This window comes from Chelon labrosus (genome assembly GCF_963514085.1).
Source record: "Chelon labrosus genome assembly, chromosome: 8".
In the NCBI taxonomy this organism is placed as follows: Eukaryota; Metazoa; Chordata; class Actinopteri; order Mugiliformes; family Mugilidae; genus Chelon; species Chelon labrosus.
The window spans coordinates 15,114,916-15,133,167 of NC_140358.1; the positions used below are offsets into that span (position 1 = coordinate 15,114,916).

Consider the following 18,252-nt stretch of genomic DNA (forward strand, 5'->3'; position numbering starts at 1 on the left):
TATAATGTGAGAATTTGAATGAATCATAACTAAACCTGCATTGTTCAGTCAAATTAAACGTTTATGTAACTCTGAGCTTTTACCTTTTACCTTTTAATCGTATTGTCATTACTGAGCCACCATTCATCTAATTTAGGAGTATCTGCTTTATAGATGGGACTTTCCCAAAACTATTGTCCCGGTCTTCATGTTGAGTGTTTCTAGAAAGCAGGAAATATTCAGATATGATAAGGAATCGATCTGTACAAGGTAGGGCTGTAAATAAAGGTGCTCCAGTGGACTAAACTCCCTCGGTTATATAATAAGATTTCACTTCCTTCATGTTCACCTTGGCATCAGAACAAGCCAGAGCAGGCACTTAGACGACGGTGACAAGGAAAAATGTTTTTAACCAGAACAAACCTTAAGCAACACCAAGATCTTATGCTGGTAGGGAAACAGATAAAAAAAGATGTCGGTCAGAGGAGATCAATAGCAGTAAAAAATATTTCTTTGGTTACTGTTATTGTTTCACTCACTTCACAACCACTCCTGTGCCATTGTTGTCATTTGACGAGTAGTTTCTGAATAGCACCGCGTTACATGAACAAGATTCTTTCACTTCTATAGACTGGTAATATTCTCTCTCTCATTTTCCCTGTTGTTTCTTCTATATTCCTCCTAAAAGATACAGACCTTGTGTGAGGTGGAACCAGAAGACAAAAAAAAAAAAAGATTATGAGATGGAAATATACTGTACTGTATAGTGGGATGGCTGCATTGCTACCTTTGAATAAACTGACCAGCAGGGTTCTGATCCATTCTTTACTTGTGTGCTTTATGAAACCAAACCAAGTAATGAATGCTTCCTTATAAATCACTATTGTTGTCACTTCCAAGGAAAACTTGCACGATTCTCCTTGATGCACACTACTGTAACAGTCCGCTCATTGTTCCCCATTCATTCCTTAGCAACAGCCCATTATTGTGTAGGTACAGTACAATTAAATATACTATATCTAATATCCAAATGTTGTGTAAGTCTCCCTTGTTCCTCCAAAACAGTTGTGACTCATCAGAGAATGGACATGGGACCCTTCTGAGGGTGTCCTGCAGTGTCTGGCAACAGGATGCTGTTAGTGGGGGGGTCCTATGAGTTGAGGGGAGGCGCCTCTTTGGATCATGCCACAGATACTTGATCAGTTTGGGATCTAGGGAATTTGGAGGTCAGGTCAACACCTTGTGCTGTTGTTTATGATTTTTTTTTTAGTTGTTCCTAAACTGTTTTTGTGTGTGTGCCTGTGTCAGGCTGCATCCTGCTGGGGATGGCTGCTACCATCAAGGGGTGTCATTGTTATGGGATGGGGGTGCCTTGTCTGGTCTAGGTGGGTGGTACATGTCTAAGTAACATCCACATGAATGCCAGGTCCAAAAGTTTCCCAGCAGAACACTGAATTGTCCCAAGATGGTCAATGTTATTTACTTCTCTTGTCAGTGGTCATAATGTTATGTCTAAATTGGTGTATATGTTTAATTACACTTAGGCACAGTTGGGTGATTATAAGAACATTAAGAACAATAAGAACATTGTCAATAGTTGTATTGACAGGTATTTTTTATCAGTAGTATTAGTAGTAGTGAGGCTTTATTACATCTTGATCCATTATAAACACATTTCAAGAAGAACCAACTCACCAAGTTAATGTGTTTAGTTACAGACATTTAGCATCACAGTAATCACAATCGCGATTCCCACTGGGGACTACAGGCTCTGTGTGCCACGACGTAGTCAGGACTCAACATTTTATCTAACTCAGTGTCAGCTGAGAATGTTGATTGTAGTCTGATCGTGGTCACCACCTCCTGTTGTGTGTCTCTCAAAGTAAGTAAACATTAAACACGGCTGACGTTAACAGGCGACTTGACAAATGAAGTTGTGAACACCCGCACCTGAGCAGGGGCGTGCGGTCAGTGGAGTTAGGTGAGGCAGTGCCTGTCATCATGAAAAGTAATAAAGAAAAAATGAATTGTACTACTGATAAAATAAATGATACCACTGATGAATTAAATTGTACTACTTGTCCATTGGTCAGTGATATAAATATAATTTATATGTGATCCCCATAATTTCCTTTATTTTTATAGTAAAATCGCTGAATTTACGTATTTCCAGTGTAAATACAGGGAGTGACACGAGTTGAGGCAGCAGCGCGCTCAGCCTCACTTCTAATCAGTCTCTCACAAACTGGTTTATGCTCGTGTCCTTGGTACGTGCCTAGGCTGAATCTCTCTATATGACACCAATAAAATGGTTACTCACTTTTATCACGTATCAGAATTTTCCATAGCCTGGTTAATCTATTTCATGTATGGGTGTAATTTAGTCTTGCTGGTCTGACGGTAAACCACGCCGACAAAGCAGGAGACGAGGCAGCCAGTACCTCTGCCTCATGGAAGAGGGCGCCAGTGAGCCAAGTAAGTGATGGAAGATACTTTAACAGTCTGTATTAGAAACGCATCAAATCATCAAAATATTTAAGGACTCAGTTTTATTATGTATAATATATACTTGATCGAGGTGACGATTTGGTTTTAAATTCAAATATTTCCATTTGTGTTTGTCTTTCTCACTGGGTACTCCAGCGTTGAATGAGTATGAATGGACCGTGGAATTGTGACGGCAAACACGCCCTCTTTCTCTCTCATTCTCTCTGTTAACCTCTATAGATTCCACATTGTTCCCTTGGCCAAATATGTACCTTACCTAAACGTGCGTAAAGAATGCTCATTTGAGTTATGACACTTAACCAGTGAGCGTTCAATTGGCTTCATAATTGTAAATCTGTGCCTCACCAGCCACGAACCTCTCCGCGCGTCACAGCTGCGGATGGATAACAGGACAGGGGTGTGCGAGCGAGGAGCGAGGAGGTGGAGCCACTGCCTCTCCAGGAAACACCATTTAAAATAGTGGGAGTGTACCGGGGAGTGAAGTCTGTGAGGATTTGACACTGGAGAGGCAGAAGCATCACTCCAACAGGGAAACTACAAGTCACGCAACCGACTCCAGCAACGACGACAAAACCTGAGACATGTGTGGTAAGTTTACTTTTCATGGAGGTGCAACTTCTTAAAGCTCCTGGAAACAGTTGCGCGTGTTGCCCACGAATATTGCTTGAGTCGCTTGGACGGACAGCAGTGGGGACAGTGGCCAGTATCACGATAACGATGTTACTATCTAAGACATGAAGTGAGAAATTAGCCAGAAAGATATAATGCCATGTAGTGTTATGTAACTGTGGTTATCGTCTTAGTCGAAACAATACTACTATGCTTGAACTGCAACATCTATAAATACTGTTTTCTGGTCCGTCTGGATTCCTGAAAAACTTTGCGCTCAGCTGCTACGTGTCAGTGTTTTCTCCTAATGGTGTAAACGACAGAATAGAAAGTCACTCCAGTTACTGTTCCAATACAAACTGGTTGGATAGTTAACATCATGTGCTCATGAAGTGACTCACATTAGAAAGTCACAACTAATTCCTGTGACGGTGGGATCCTGGTTCCTGGTTCTTCTCTCGCACCTTTTGACAACTCACCGTGTTACAGACTCCAGCACGGAGCCTTACAGCAGATAAGTAAACCTTTGACAGTGCTCCGGCCTCACCTCGAGTCTGCAGGGAAGAGTGCGAGAATGTGGCAGTTTACCGCACCCCGTCTACCTGGCTGCTCCAACACTGCGCGCAATGTGCGTCCGTCAATGGCCAGCTGTGTGCCTGTGGGAGCGGAGCTGCCCGGAACATTCCTACACACCACACACCAGACACACGCACACAGTCGTGTTTCCACCATTTCAGATGACAACATACTGAGTAACCCTGCCTAAACTTAGAACAGTTTTTATGCAGCAATTTAATGGTGCGGGATTTTGTTTTTGGTTTTTTTGGGGTTTTTTTTTTTGTGTCCCCAGCGTATCTGTGTAAACAAACTTACGTCCCCACAACATGATTAATGCAGACGCGTGTGTGTGGTGATGCTTACTCTGCCTGTTGTGTGGTATCATCCTTTGCAGGTGCATTATTTGAATAAGATGATAGGTAGAGTATGATACAGCTCGTAGCAACCATTTGACCTCAGTGACCGGTTCCTCATTAATGAACATCCATGAATATTACTGTCGCCTAATGACTGTGCACTGCTTGTTCCTTTACCGACAGCATTTCTTCTTAAGAAATGTAATGATCATAAGATGAATACACTGCAAACAAGTGCGCTCTTTGTAGCCACTTCGTGCTTTCACACTCTCAGCGTCTCAAGCTGTTTCTATTTCTCCTCTCCTAAAAGGGATCTTTGCTTACCTGAATTACCGAGTGCCTCGCACCAGAAAGGAGATATATGAGACGCTGGTGAAGGGACTGCAGAGACTGGAGTACAGAGGCTACGATTCAGCAGGTGAGACACTCGGCTTCACAGAGTTGCCACGCACACACACGCACAGCACAAAAGCTTATAGTACTCTCTGACAGCACCTGTGTGCCATGGACTTAAACAAATAAATCTATGCGACATTTGACGGCATTCAAAGCATGAATAAAAACTGTGTGAAGTGTTTGGACTTGAACCACTTCAACTAAACCCTGAAACACGTACTTATATGAATTATGTTTAAAGCTGCCTCTGATGGCCGGTAAACAATCTCTTATTTCATGGGTTCTGTATGACCTGAAGCAAGGTACATTAGACAGCTTCCTATGCTCGTCATTGAAAACATTTCAGTTTTAAATAGAATGATGACAAACCGGTGTAACAGGTGACACCTACAACTTCTTGTTTGCAAGACAGGTATTCGGCATATACAGCTTTGATTCTGAAACACTGCTTAGATGTAACACTTTTTAACTATCGGTTAAAGAGTTTTGTCTTTCTTCTGATATGCTCCTTCATCTGCGTACTCGGGTTATGCTCGGGTTATACAGTCAACCACTGACTGAAATCAGCTGGGCAATCTACCATTGTATTTAGCTGTTGAGTTTCCAGAAAGTCCACCTGGCATAGCATGACACACAGAGAGACAATAGCTGCATCAACTGCTTATCAGGGGGTGTGCCATTTGTGTGCTTCTTCCTTTAGAGCTTTCTGTCCTCAGGTTTTCAAACAATACCTGGGTTTTGAGAAGCTTTTGGTGGGCATCTTGGCTCTTATCGGGGTAATGGTAACGCTCAAATATGCCATAATTTAAGACGTAAGCGCGTCATACTTAAAATGCTTCACAAAAACACACCCGTTTCTGTTTGTTCATCCTGGTCCAACAGGATGAAGCCACATAACGATGAGGTACTTTGTCAGGTGCAAACAGACACATGTGTGCACGCTCTGATAGCAAATAATACCTTTCATACTAATAAATGAAAATCCCAAGACACTCCCAGAAACCACTCCCCATCTATACCTTCCCTGACATATTTACTTTCTGTTGAAGACCAGGTTTGCCATGACCTCTCATTACTAACAGCCACCCGGTATGATCAGTGAAAGTTAGTTTTTAATTCCTTTCCCCTCCATCTGTTTGCAGGTATTGCTGTGGATTGCCCTAACAAGACAACCACCGACGGCAACAACAACAACATCTGTTTGATCAAGAAGAAAGGGAAGGTCAAGGCTCTGGATGAGGAGCTATACAGTAGGTTTATGCACATTTATGTACAAATAACTCTGGTATTGTTCTGACTGCTGCAATTAGAGATCGTTTTCTTCGCCGTATTCTGTTTTTATACAAAAGCATTCAAAACATCCTTGGACTTAATGGGGTGTATTTGTCCTTTTGTTAAATCCCCTGACTTCTGCTCACATTAATAAAAAACTCTGTGCTGTGTTTTGTTCAGAGAAAGACTCCCTGGACCTAGACGAAAAGCTGTCCACACACTTCGGCCTCGCTCACACTCGCTGGGCCACACACGGAGAGCCGAGCGCTCTCAACAGTCACCCTCATCGCTCTGACAAGCTTAATGGTAAATATACGCAAGACATCATGGCACAAATGGCGTCAATTAAACACAGGAAAGAGATGTGGTGCGCTGTGTTCATAGGTGTGCCAACTGTGTATCTTGGCTTTAGAACAAGCTACTGTATATAGCATCAATCTCAAGCTTGAACACACCCTCTCATTCGCTGATTTTGCTTTAGTTTTAATATGAATGAATGAATGAATGAATGAATACTGAAGACATAAAAAAATGACTTCAAAAATATGTTAAAAAACAGAATTTGTTTTATTTTGTTTAGATTTTTTCAAAGTAGCTACCACTTGCATTGACAACAGCTGTGCACACTATAGGAATTTTCTCAATCAGCTTCATGACGTAGTCACCTGGAATGGTCTTGAACCAGTTTCCACGGCCTATCCAAGAACAACTGTGCTTATAAAAGATAGATACATTTTTGAATAACAAGAATAGTAACATCTTGTCATACCTGTTGATCTGACCATTGTCAAGTGGCAAAGGTGTGGCAGCCCTAATTTTAGTTTGTCAGTGCCAAGGAAAGCAACGCTTATAGAGCCTCTCCATCATCGTTTCAATGTTTTTTCAGAGTTTGTCGTCATCCACAACGGCATCATAACCAACTACAAAGAGTTGAAGGAATACCTGGTAAGTGATTGTGTCATCATGCATTCCTCTTGTGCGTATGACATAAAATTTAAGACAACATTAAGAACGTATTAAATTTTAATGTTATCCCTCTCTGCAGTAGACATAGACATAACAAATTGTGTAATTTCTTTTTAATGGCAACAGCCTCCATAAACTACAACACTGAACATAAAACATAGACTGAAACATTTTTGAAGTTACTTCATAGGCCCAAGTTAGTGTGTCATATCATCACCTTCAATAAGGAATTTAATGAAGACGTCGCCTAGTCATTCAAGGACATTTTCAAACTAGATAGATAGTTGTTCATCCACATTACACAGAGTTACAAGTCTGACTCTGGATGCTCAGTAATAATTCTCTTTCCTCTCATCGTCATCGACATTTTTATGCCTTAGAAGTCTTTTATCATTCTATGATGGTTGATATTAATCTTGTTGAGGTCCTGAGCTGCAGTGAGGTTATTTTAAAAAATTGACAACTGATAATACAAACCATATTTTGTACCTTCCTCAGATCAACAAAGGATATGAGTTTGAGTCCGACACAGACACAGAGGTGATCCCGAAACTGATCAAATATGTGTACGACAACCGAGAGAATGACAACGTCACCTTCTCCACACTGGTAGAGAGGGTCATTCAGCAGCTGGTGAGTGGCTCGCACAGCAGCAACACGTACGAACCCACTTTGTGGCAGAACGAGTAGTGATTGCTTCACTTCTATATCACGCTGGTGTGATATTTATGTTTGGGATTGGAATTTTGATAACCAGCTTCCCGTAACTATGATGGGTAATATTGTGTTGCTAAGAGTCATAAAACTGACACAAAGTCCTTGACCGGTCGTACACGCATACGGTAATTTACTCATTTTACACTGCTTAAATTTCCAGTCCATTAAAACGCAGGGCACTGTGTCAAAAACGTTCTCTATGGCAACCGCCCTAACAGCATTGTGAGTCACGTCATCACTCATAGAAAAAGATATATATATTTTTTTTCGTCTAAGAAGGAGCAAAGCTAACTTTTCCACTGCGTGAGCAATGACTCAAAGCTTCACACTCAGAGGAGTCAGAGGAGAACTGTGGAGGCAAAAGCATCCATTTTGGGTTCAGAGTAATGGGAACCAGATAGCCTACATAATACAAATACTGCCTCACAACAATGACACCCTCCCTCGCCTCTTGCTCCATGCTTGCTTACCCGCCCAACTCCTTTCACCAGCACAAACACACACACCCAGCCAGTTCAGCCTCTAGTAACCACCACAGGCGGCCCCGCAGTCAGTTCTGTCGAAACACAGCGACGTTGTACAATAGAGGTCTTATTTCTCTTTAAACCACCCCCCCCTCCCATGTACCTCACTTCTTCCTGACACTCAACCCAAGCACTGCAACTTTCAAACCCCACAGGGCCTGCAGAAACATTTGTTTGTGTTGAGAAAATATTTCTTCTAAATGTTACCCGGTTTCCCAGAATACATGACTACCTTCACATTACCATTTAAAATCTTATAACTGGCCGCTTTCTTTCATCAAGCCAATGTAAACTCTCTGTTTCCTCTGCTTCTTAGGAGGGGGCCTTCGCTCTGGTGTTTAAAAGCCGTCATTACCCTGGAGAGGCTGTGTCTACCAGGTTTGTACACACACACACACACACACACACACACAGATACATGCTGCCCTGACATTTCACTTATGGTCCAGTGTCTGTTCAGTGGGCCAGACTCACTGGAGATGAGTCATCCCTGTTATTACCACTATGAAGCAATACCAAATCTGATTTTAGGAGACTCATGAATTTACGCATTAGGGCTTATCTTAGCTTTTACTGATTAAAAGTGACATGATGCTGAAACGTTATACAATTGCTTGTGTATACATGAGTAAGTTCCTGTCTGGCTGCATGTGTCAGCACAATCTGCATCTTGAGACCAGAGGTTGAATTCAGGTTCTCCCTTCTGGGGCCTCTGGCCCCTGGGTTGCTGGACCTGCCCTACCTACTCTGTAACTCATTACCGAGACTAGAGAGTTTCCTGTTTCAACTCCGGGAAGTGTGCCTAAGCTGCGTAAAACCTATGGTTAATTACATTGCATCATTTTATTTTATTTTACACCTTTCCTGGTTCAATGACTTGTCATGTATCATGGAAAAGGGAGACTGGTAGGGCGCTGGGAGTGGACTAATAAGAGAGAGAAAAAAGGAGCAGGGCAGAAGGGTAGAGAAATACGCAAAGAGAGATAAGTGGGCTATTACCTGTGCTCTATGCAAACAGATTGCCTGTCAGTGCCACTGTTGTCAGTGCTGCATCTTGGCACACCTGCTGCTAAGGTCTTTGCCGTCTGATTTGTCAGCAGTGTGCTATAGTGATTTGTGAAGAAAACTAAGTGGAAGATAGCTGATAGCAGAGTTACATAACATTGGCAATTGGTTTTGTAGTCTACATGTTCAATGGTCAGCATTGTCTGCCAAGATGGAGGGTTTCGGGAATGTTTGTAATTATCTAGTGACGCTCAACCTCTTCCCAGCAGGACTTCTACTTTCATCATCTTGACTTAATATTCTCTGACAATTCCTCATTTTGTAGTTATTCTACTTTCCCTCTCTCCCTCCCATTCCTTCTGTGAATTAGCCTTAATTTCTGTCTATCGTCCCGTCCCTTCTTGCCGTCCCTCCCTCCATCAGCGCAAATATTGTATTGGATAGCAACCATGTGTTTCTGTTTGCAAGCCTCCCTTTATAAGCCCCACACCCTTTAAAACAACCAGCGGCTTTGCATCAGCACGGTCCCAGAGAGAAATGTCTGAGCAGAGGGACCCAGACAAGAGCGAGGCAAGAAGTAAGGGGTGAACCTGTCATAATGGCCGACTCGCCGTAGATTTGTGTTGTGTTTTGATATGCCGCCTGCATTGTGATCGCTTGATAAGTGTGCTAAGGTTCCTTCTATTTCAAGGTTAGTCTCCTCAAACCTTTCTCCCTCACCTGTGTCAAGTGCTTGCATATCACTGCCTCCACAGCCAATAGGAGAAACACACATGGAAGTAGTAGCCAATGAGGAAGCAGTGACATGGCCCAGGAGCTGTCAGCAAATCCTGGAGCAAAGTAGCCACACCTTTAAAGACGGAACTGTTTGGCTTTTCTAGATCAAAAAAAAAAAAATGACCTGGAAGAACGTCTGCACATGGTCAAATTTAGCATTGAGTACATAATCTTGTTAAACTACAAATATTGAATTTCCAGTACATGAGAGAATAAATTAATAGATGTAGGAGGTGAGGAGAAGCTATAGGGAGTGCCCCTTGAGTTATGTTCTGTTTGTACTAATGCAGCATAATAAGATCTCAAAGCATCATATGAGAGTGTATGTCCGGCATTGCTGTGCGTCTGGAAAAACCTAATCCTTCTCCCACACCTTCTCTCCTTCTCCCTCATTTTGCCTCTCCCCATCCCCTCTGCCTGCTTCATTCTCCTCTCTGCAGGAGAGGAAGTCCGTTGCTCATTGGTGTGCGAAGCGAGCACGAGCTGTCGACCGAGAACATCCCCATCCAGTACAACAGTGGTGAGCTCTGTTCCCCCTCTCTCTGTCTGCCATTATCCGCTTACACGGCACCCTGAATCTCTGTCTAAATGCATGCTAAGGCAGATGTACTGTACACACTGACACTGAGTCCTCTACCTGAGAGAGTATGCAGTGCACTATTCAACTTAATACCTCGTTATATCTTTCTGATTATCATCTGACATCGTCTCTCTGATGTCTGAGCTGCACAACAACAATTGTAGTTTTATTGTAAGTTTGCAAAGAAAGGGGAGTACTTATGAACCTGTCTGCATTATTGCAACACAGTGAACAATCAATATTATATAAATAAAAAAAAAAAACTCACTGACTGACCACCCTAAATACTGCTGTGATATTATAGTGTTTTAAAAACCTTAGTTTTCATTGCTGTTTAGTGATTATGTTTCTAAGACAATTGATCTGATCATTAAAGGATAAGGCAGATGGAGACTGAAATCGGCAGTGCATTAGCATTTAAAAAGTTGAAGTTTGAATTCTTAAGAGTATAGTCAGTAACTGTTGCGCCATAGTTTTAGCCGCTGCACTGCAGCAGCAGGATGGTGCGTGTGAGTCAAAAGGAAAACTGTTACAGTAGAAGAAGTAGTCATGGTTTTTAATGCAATTTTAGACAGTGTGCACATTTGCAAAATCAGACTTTGGTAATATAAGGTGTTTTTGGTTTTGATGAGATATGATGTAAATAATAAAAGCATCAGATTATTCACAGGTGTACTATTATTAGGCTTTGTAAAACCCTTTCAAATCAATCGTAATGTACAAAAAAGAAGTTTTCATTTTGCACGGTCAGGCTTCACACACACTAAACGTGCGCCACATGAAACCTAAGCCTTTAAACTTTTTACAGGAACGTTTAAACATCCTATCAAGGGTGTATTTTTCCTTCGTTTTCCTGCTAGATTTTGGCATAACATGATCTGATTCCCTCAGATGTAGCCTGCACAAATCCACAGCCACTGCCAAAAAGATTCTCTTGGTTAAATGTGAAAGTAATACAAGATGCGATGGGCCTCTTCTTTTAACTGCAAAGTAATTCTTTTAGAAACGTTCTTTTTTTTTTTTTTTCCTTAAGCGTTTCCAGGAACCTCTGTGTACAGTCAGTTTTCAAGGAAGCAGTCTTTTGGAAATTCAATTCCCAGAAAAAGAAAGGGAGTTTGCATTGAAATTATTAAATGTTACGATGAAATAAAATGACATCATGAACATTTACTGCAACAACCTGCTTTTTGTGTTGCGCTTAAGACTGTGTGTGCTTTCACTGTCTTATCTGTTGACTTGCTTCTTTATGGCTCAAGTTGAAAATGATCCAAAGTCCATAGAGAGGTGGGTGGTTTAGTGGTGAAGGGGAAATCACTGTCTTAAAAATATTTCAACTTCTATTTGGCATTCTTTTCTGTATATTTCTTATAGACAGTCAGTGTGAAAAGGTTACCATACATCCTTTTCACGTTGCTAGAAGTACAGATTACCTTAAGCAGATAGTTTAATTGGACACAGCTACAGTGTATGCGGGCAACAACCAAAAAAGGTATAAATGGCCTTTCAATAAAAAACACACGTGTAATTCAAATGTGTATTTTGTTTTTCATATTTGTATGAATCAGGAAGACAAGATACAAAGGAAGTGTTAAACAATTTAAGGAGGGTGTAGCCTGTATCTGAGGGACAGCTGGAGGGGAAAAAAGAAGAATGCAACCAAAATTGCATCTAAGAAATCTGAAGCAGTCCTGGCTCGTGTTCATTTGTTCATAAATTATAAAGAAATTTGGATATACTTTAAATTTTAAAAGTATTTCAGATTTTACATGTCTCGACAAACCCATTTCAATAGCGGTGACCTGACCACATCTGGACGTTTAAAGGAAGAACATCTTGACTGTTTTAGTCAGTAAAAGTTTGGCCGCTGACCCTTGACTTTTGACTTCTGACCCTAGGTCATTTCAAGGAGGGAGTCCACGAGAAGAACAGCCATAACCGACCCGACTGCTCCAAAGAAATCAACTCCGTGGGTGATGGAAGGGCTGTGGAGTATTACTTTGCATCTGACGCTAGGTGAGGAAGCACTTATCTGTGTCTCACCAGGGATTTCTTTGATATCAGTTTATTGACATCTGATTTCTTCTCTCTCCGTGCTGGGCATTAACATTTCTTTCTCTGTGTCATTCCAATTTTCCATTCCTGTCTTTCAATCTACCCACAGTGCCATCATTGAGCACACCAACAAGGTGCTGTACATGGAGGACAATGACGTTGCAGTCGTGACCGGAGGGAAGCTCTCCATCCACAGAATGAACCGGCAGGCCGGTGAAGATCCAGTCAGAGCAATTCAGACCCTACAGATGGAGATGCAGCAGATCATGAAAGGTCAGATTATGGCTGAAAAGGCTGTTTTGTTGCATGTTGAATAGTGGGACACGGACTCTGACACAGAGAAGTATTCACAGGGCACACAATGTATGCTGACAGCGCTACAAATCTAGTTAACAGACTTATACTTGCTCGCCCTCTGCTGGCTGAACAGTGAAAGCATAAATACTTCTGGTAAATGTTTAACCTCACATATGTGCTTTCTGTCTTGTTTCTTCATCATGTCACCATGTGTAGGGAAGAGAAATAACCCGACTGACAAATATGCTCTTCCCCTTTGCAGGAAACTTCGACGCCTTCATGCAGAAGGAGATCTTTGAACAGCCGGAGTCAGTGGTCAACACCATGAGAGGTCGCATTTGTTTTGACTCCAACACAGGTGACCAGTGATCAAATAACCTGTCCTACCTTCAGAGTTGTTTAAGGTCATGTGTTGAATGTCACATAAGCGGGATCCTAATTCTTTGAATCAATATTGGCATTTAATTAGCAAAATAGAGCGGTTGCAGAGGGTCACCTTTGCAGGTTTAGCCATTGTTTGATCTGTTTCAACATTGTTGCATATAACTTTGCATTTTGAAAAACAGATTGCACTCAGATAGTAGAATATTGATGAACCTGTCACATTTGCCCCATATCTGCCACGCAAAATGTATTCTCCAAGTTAAAGTAGAAGAGTCACGGACCCCTTCCAGATTATTTAGATTAGGTTTATTAGCCACACCAAATTGTTGGCGATGCAAATCTGAGGAAGGTAATTTAGTTCATGTTTTATGGTCCTGTGACAAAGTCCAACAATTCTGGGCCATTGTTTATGATAATCTGTGTGAGATTACAGAGATACAAATCCCATTCAATTTTACATTATTTGTTTTGGGTGATCATTCAGCCCTGACAGGACAGGATAAACATATCAAAAATTTTGTCCAAACTAGTATCATGATTGGCAGACAAATACTTGTCAGGGGGTGGAAGACAGAGGGGGTGCCCTCTCTGCGAGAGTGGTCTATGGAAATGGCACGTGTTGCAGCATTTGAGAAAATGTCATATAAACAATTGGGTAGACTGGATCTATATGAAGCGAAGTGGAGCGGATATTTGAATTTCTTGAAGGGCTCTTGAAATGGGGTTATGTAGTGGGGAGACGCACGTTTTTGTTTATTTTTTTTTTGTTTTTTTTTGTTATGGTGGATACTTACATGCCTGCGATGCTGCTTTATATTTCTGTATGAATTTTGTTTTATTTGCTGTAGTAGCTGTACATGAAAGAGCACAGCAATGGGTGCTGGCAACCAGAGAGGGTTTAGCATAGATGGTGATGATTTTATGTGGGGGGGGGGGGGGGGGGGGGGGGTGTTGTTGTTAAAGTGTTTCTGTTGAAATAATGAAAATAAAAAAATGTTAATCATAAAAAAAAAGTAGAAGAGTCACCACTAGTACTTACACTGTCCTGTATGTAGATTGACACAGATCTCAAAATCCTGTTCCTAGTGGCTGATTTATATTAGTGGATATGTGAGGCAGTTTAACTAGCCATGTCCTGGTTTAACAAGTATAACTGTGTTGGTTTCCTCAGTGATCCTCGGAGGGCTGAAGGACCACCTGAAAGAAATTAAACGTTGCAGGCGACTGATCATGATTGGCTGTGGCACAAGCTTCCACGCTGCTGTGGCTGTAAGTAGCACCATAAAATTTTAATTATAGGCTCGACGATAACATTTTTTGTGAAAGGCGTTAGCGGCAGCACTGTTCAAAACATGAAATCCCTGTTTGCATTGATGACTAAACCGTTTATTTACTTGCTCTTTCAGACCAGACAGATCCTGGAGGAGCTGACAGAACTGCCCGTCATGGTGGAGCTGGCGAGCGACTTCCTGGACCGCAACACGCCTGTTTTCAGGGACGACGTTTGCTTCTTTATCAGCCAGTCAGGTGACAACAACACACAAATGATCAAGCACGCCTCTCACTGCAGTCTGTCAGCGCTTGCATTTTTTCCTCTCTGTGACAAATTCTATGAAACTGGCGTAACCGTCCTTTTTTTTTTTGCATTCTCTTGGCTCCCTTAGGAGAGACGGCAGACACTTTGATGGCACTGCGCTACTGCAAGGACCATGGTGCACTCACAGTTGGTATAACCAACACTGTGGGCAGCTCCATTTGCAGAGAAACTACCTGCGGAGTTCACATTAATGCTGGACCTGAGATAGGAGTGGCTAGCACCAAGGTACTGTTTACACTGTACATCTGCAGGCTCATAAAATCTTTTCACGACCTTTTCAGAATCCGGCAACATCCTGAAATGCCTTATAATTACACTGCACAGTTTCTGTTACACTGTTCAGCACAGCTTAGGGTTATACCAGTGTTTCTTGTGTGTGTGATCCAGGCTTATACCAGTCAGTTTGTGGCCCTCATCATGTTCTGCCTGATGATGAGTGAGGACAGACTCTCCCTACAGAACAGAAGACTGGAGATCATCAACGGCCTCAAGGTGCTGCCTGGTCAGTACTCAACAAGTGACACCGGCAAAGTCCTCTGTGGTCTCAACATGAGCGCATGTCACAAAATATAGCATACCATGTAAAGCCGACACTGTCATGCTCTCATCATACATATTTACATGAATAAATCTTCTTCTTCCCTCAAAGAACTGATAAAAGAGGTGTTGTCTCTGGATGAGAAGATTAAGGCCATTGCCAATGAACTCTATGAGCAAAGATCCCTCCTGGTTATGGGCCGAGGTTTCAACTATGCCACCTGCCTAGAGGGGGCGCTGGTGAGTATAAAATGCCACAGTTAAAAACACTGCAAATCACTTCCCGCTAGTGTGACAGAAAATATGAGTTTTAGAGTGAATACATCAGATGAGATAATCTTTATCCTCCATTATTCACAATAATGCCCTGAGCTTCTTCCATTCTTTTTATTCTTAATCAGAAAATTAAGGAGATCACATACATGCACTCGGAGGGCATCCTGGCTGGCGAGCTGAAGCACGGTCCTCTGGCGCTCATCGACAAACACATGCCCGTCATCATGATCATGATGAGAGATGCCTGCTACGTCAAGTGCCAAAATGCTCTGCAGCAAGTCACAGCCAGAGCAGTAAGTCCTGGAAAAACACAAGTCACTGAAGCACACACCCAGAGAAGGAGTACATTCTGAGGGTAACAAAATTGAACTGACCATTGTTAATGTTCTTGTCCTCTCGCCTTCTCTCTCCATTAGGGCCGACCCATCGTCATCTGTTGCCGGGGCGACTCGGAAGTGACTAAGGATGCCTACCAGACTATTGAGCTGCCACAAACAGTGGACTGTCTGCAGGGCATCCTCAGTGTCATTCCCCTGCAGCTTTTGTCGTTCCACTTGGCCGTCCTGAGAGGATATGACGTAAGTAGTTAACAGTGCTTTTGTCCTCATATTTTCTTTTAACAAGTGGCCAAAACACTTTTTATCACCCAGAACCGTAATGAGATTTACAAGACATTTTGTGTCTGTGTCAGGGCCGCAAGAATAAGAGATATTGAACCAATATGTTCTCATATTTTGCTTTATAACTGTCATGTAGATATTCTGTAAACTGGCTGTGAATACCTCAGTAAAAAATGCCACACATCAATATCAACATTAGTAATGAGACATTTAAAGGTACATATAAACAGTAGATATAAAAGAAACATAGAGTGTGTATTCTGTTATTTGCAATTCAAATTCTTGCATATATTTGCATAGGGTTTTAGATATTGTTGCAGGCTAGTTTTCATGCTGTAATAAGTTACCTGATGTGATCTGAATCATCATGGCAGCCCAACATCGAGTTGTTCTCACAGTATGCGAGTGTCAAAGTATAATTTCTAAATTTAATTTACATGCATCACAAGACTGTGCGAACTTGCAGTTAATTAAACATAGTGTAGAGTGGTTGTGGAGGCGAGCGTGTAATACTTCTTTTGGCTGAAGCTGCGTGTTTGCATGTTGTGCAGTATGTTTCGCTTTCAGGCAGCAGTTTCAGTATTACCAATTTGGCCCTGTTTAGACAAGCACAAAGACTTTACATAGTTAACAAAATGATGGCATGGGTAATGTTAATCCACCAGTGAGAGTACAGTGACAGCCACGCTGATGAAGGAATGTAGGGGATTTTATTTTCACCCCTGCCTTTTTTTAGCCTGCCAATTTCCGTCAAGGTTGTGAAAGAGAAGTGCACCTTCCTTAGTTACAGCGTGTGTGTTCGTGTGTCACAGCATTTATGCCCAAATCCATATTGTGGAACACCTCTATTCTACAAGTGTGCCACTTGTTAAACCACCCAACTTAGTATGACGGGAAAATGTTTTTCAAAAAACAGAAAGAAAATAAGTTGCATAGTACCACGGCATTCATTGATTACATGTAACCTGCTTTCTCTTTTTGCAGGTTGACTGTCCCAGAAACTTGGCCAAGTCTGTGACAGTGGAATAATTACAGTTCACAAAGCCCAGGAGAGGAAAGAGAGCGCTTGTTTTTTTTTACTGTGCAATCAAACATTAAGCGTGTATGTGTGTGTGTGTGTGTGTGTGTGTGTGTGTCCATCGTTGTGTCCAACTATTGTAAATTTTAGACCATCAGAATGGGGACCGTTTGGGAAAGCAAGGACATTTTGGCTGATCATCGCTTTTTAAACACCGCTTCAAAGGAACATTCAAAGGGTTAGGGTAGAATGAGGTTTAGGTTAGGGTCGGGCACTTAGCTGCGATGATTAAATTTAGGACAAAGGGTTAGAAAATGTATATATTTGTGTGTTTGTATGTGTATGAGTGTGTGATTGAGAGGTATAGGGTACAATGGACTTGAGTGAAAATGTGAACTCCAACCAATACACTGATGAGAAATGGCCACTGCCGTAGAGGCCCTGCAGAACAGTCTATGAAAGAAACATTCCCACACCCCGAGTCACCTGTTGTGCCTTTTCCGAATCATGAGTTGAGCCAAAAACATGGAACTGGCCTAGCAGAATAGCATTGAAATGGTATATTGAAGTGTTTACAATTGTGCAATATTGGGACCAATTGTGCATTATGAATGTACACATTTGTGAGGTGATTAGTTCTCTTCCTATTTTATTAATTTCAAACGTCCGTTTTGGGCTTCTTACCTCTCAGCTTCATTGTGGACAAACTAGGAATTACAGAGTTCTTTACAAAACAGTTTTTAAATATTTCATTGTAAAGTCATGCAGGCACTGTGCCCGGTGGGCCAGGAACCTATAGCTTTAATTTTATTTTTTTTTTATTATTGTCAATTCATTGTAATTTATAGTACAGTGTCTGTCTATTCTGTTTAACAGAATTGTAGTTTCCAAAGTCTGTTTTGAATATTTAAAGAGCACTCCTGCTGCAAAAATACAAAATGTATCATGACTTATAATTATACCCTTGTTTTGTCTGCCAATATTCTGTATTTGATTGGCATTTTGTTTTATAGGGACCAAAGAGAGGGTTTGATTTATATCTTTTATACTGTATGTTTTATAGACATATAGGCACTATCAATCAATAAATAGATAACTAATTCTGTTGAAAGTATCCTTATGTCTTCTTTCTTGTTTGGGTTCGTTGCAGTCATTTATACGTACTGGATTAACTTTTCTGTGACAGAAGGATCACACATTTCTTTGGTGGTATATTATGAGATG

At 41.5% G+C, this 18,252-nt stretch overlaps 1 protein-coding gene across 2 annotated transcripts in view; it reads left to right on the forward strand.

Moving 5' to 3' along the window:
* Positions 1–18,241, forward strand: part of gfpt2 (glutamine-fructose-6-phosphate transaminase 2) — a 31,912-nt gene extending 13,671 nt beyond the window's left edge. The window contains exons 1-19 of one of the 2 annotated variants that reach the window (XM_084549409.1): positions 2,542–3,075; positions 4,321–4,428; positions 5,549–5,656; positions 5,859–5,984; positions 6,565–6,623; positions 7,143–7,277; positions 8,202–8,263; positions 10,108–10,187; positions 12,143–12,260; positions 12,409–12,572; positions 12,859–12,954; positions 14,152–14,249; positions 14,387–14,507; positions 14,645–14,802; positions 14,965–15,079; positions 15,227–15,354; positions 15,516–15,683; positions 15,807–15,968; positions 16,995–18,241. In XM_084549409.1, coding sequence (XP_084405535.1) covers positions 3,069–3,075; positions 4,321–4,428; positions 5,549–5,656; positions 5,859–5,984; positions 6,565–6,623; positions 7,143–7,277; positions 8,202–8,263; positions 10,108–10,187; positions 12,143–12,260; positions 12,409–12,572; positions 12,859–12,954; positions 14,152–14,249; positions 14,387–14,507; positions 14,645–14,802; positions 14,965–15,079; positions 15,227–15,354; positions 15,516–15,683; positions 15,807–15,968; positions 16,995–17,039 — 2,058 coding nt within the window. In that variant the 5' untranslated portion in view covers positions 2,542–3,068 and the 3' untranslated portion in view covers positions 17,040–18,241. Of the gene's footprint in view, positions 1–2,541; positions 3,076–4,320; positions 4,429–5,548; positions 5,657–5,858; positions 5,985–6,564; positions 6,624–7,142; positions 7,278–8,201; positions 8,264–10,107; positions 10,188–12,142; positions 12,261–12,408; positions 12,573–12,858; positions 12,955–14,151; positions 14,250–14,386; positions 14,508–14,644; positions 14,803–14,964; positions 15,080–15,226; positions 15,355–15,515; positions 15,684–15,806; positions 15,969–16,994 lie in introns of those variants that run through there. The other variant, XM_084549410.1, reaches the window with a different exon arrangement.
* The last annotated feature ends 11 nt before the right edge of the window (positions 18,242–18,252 follow it).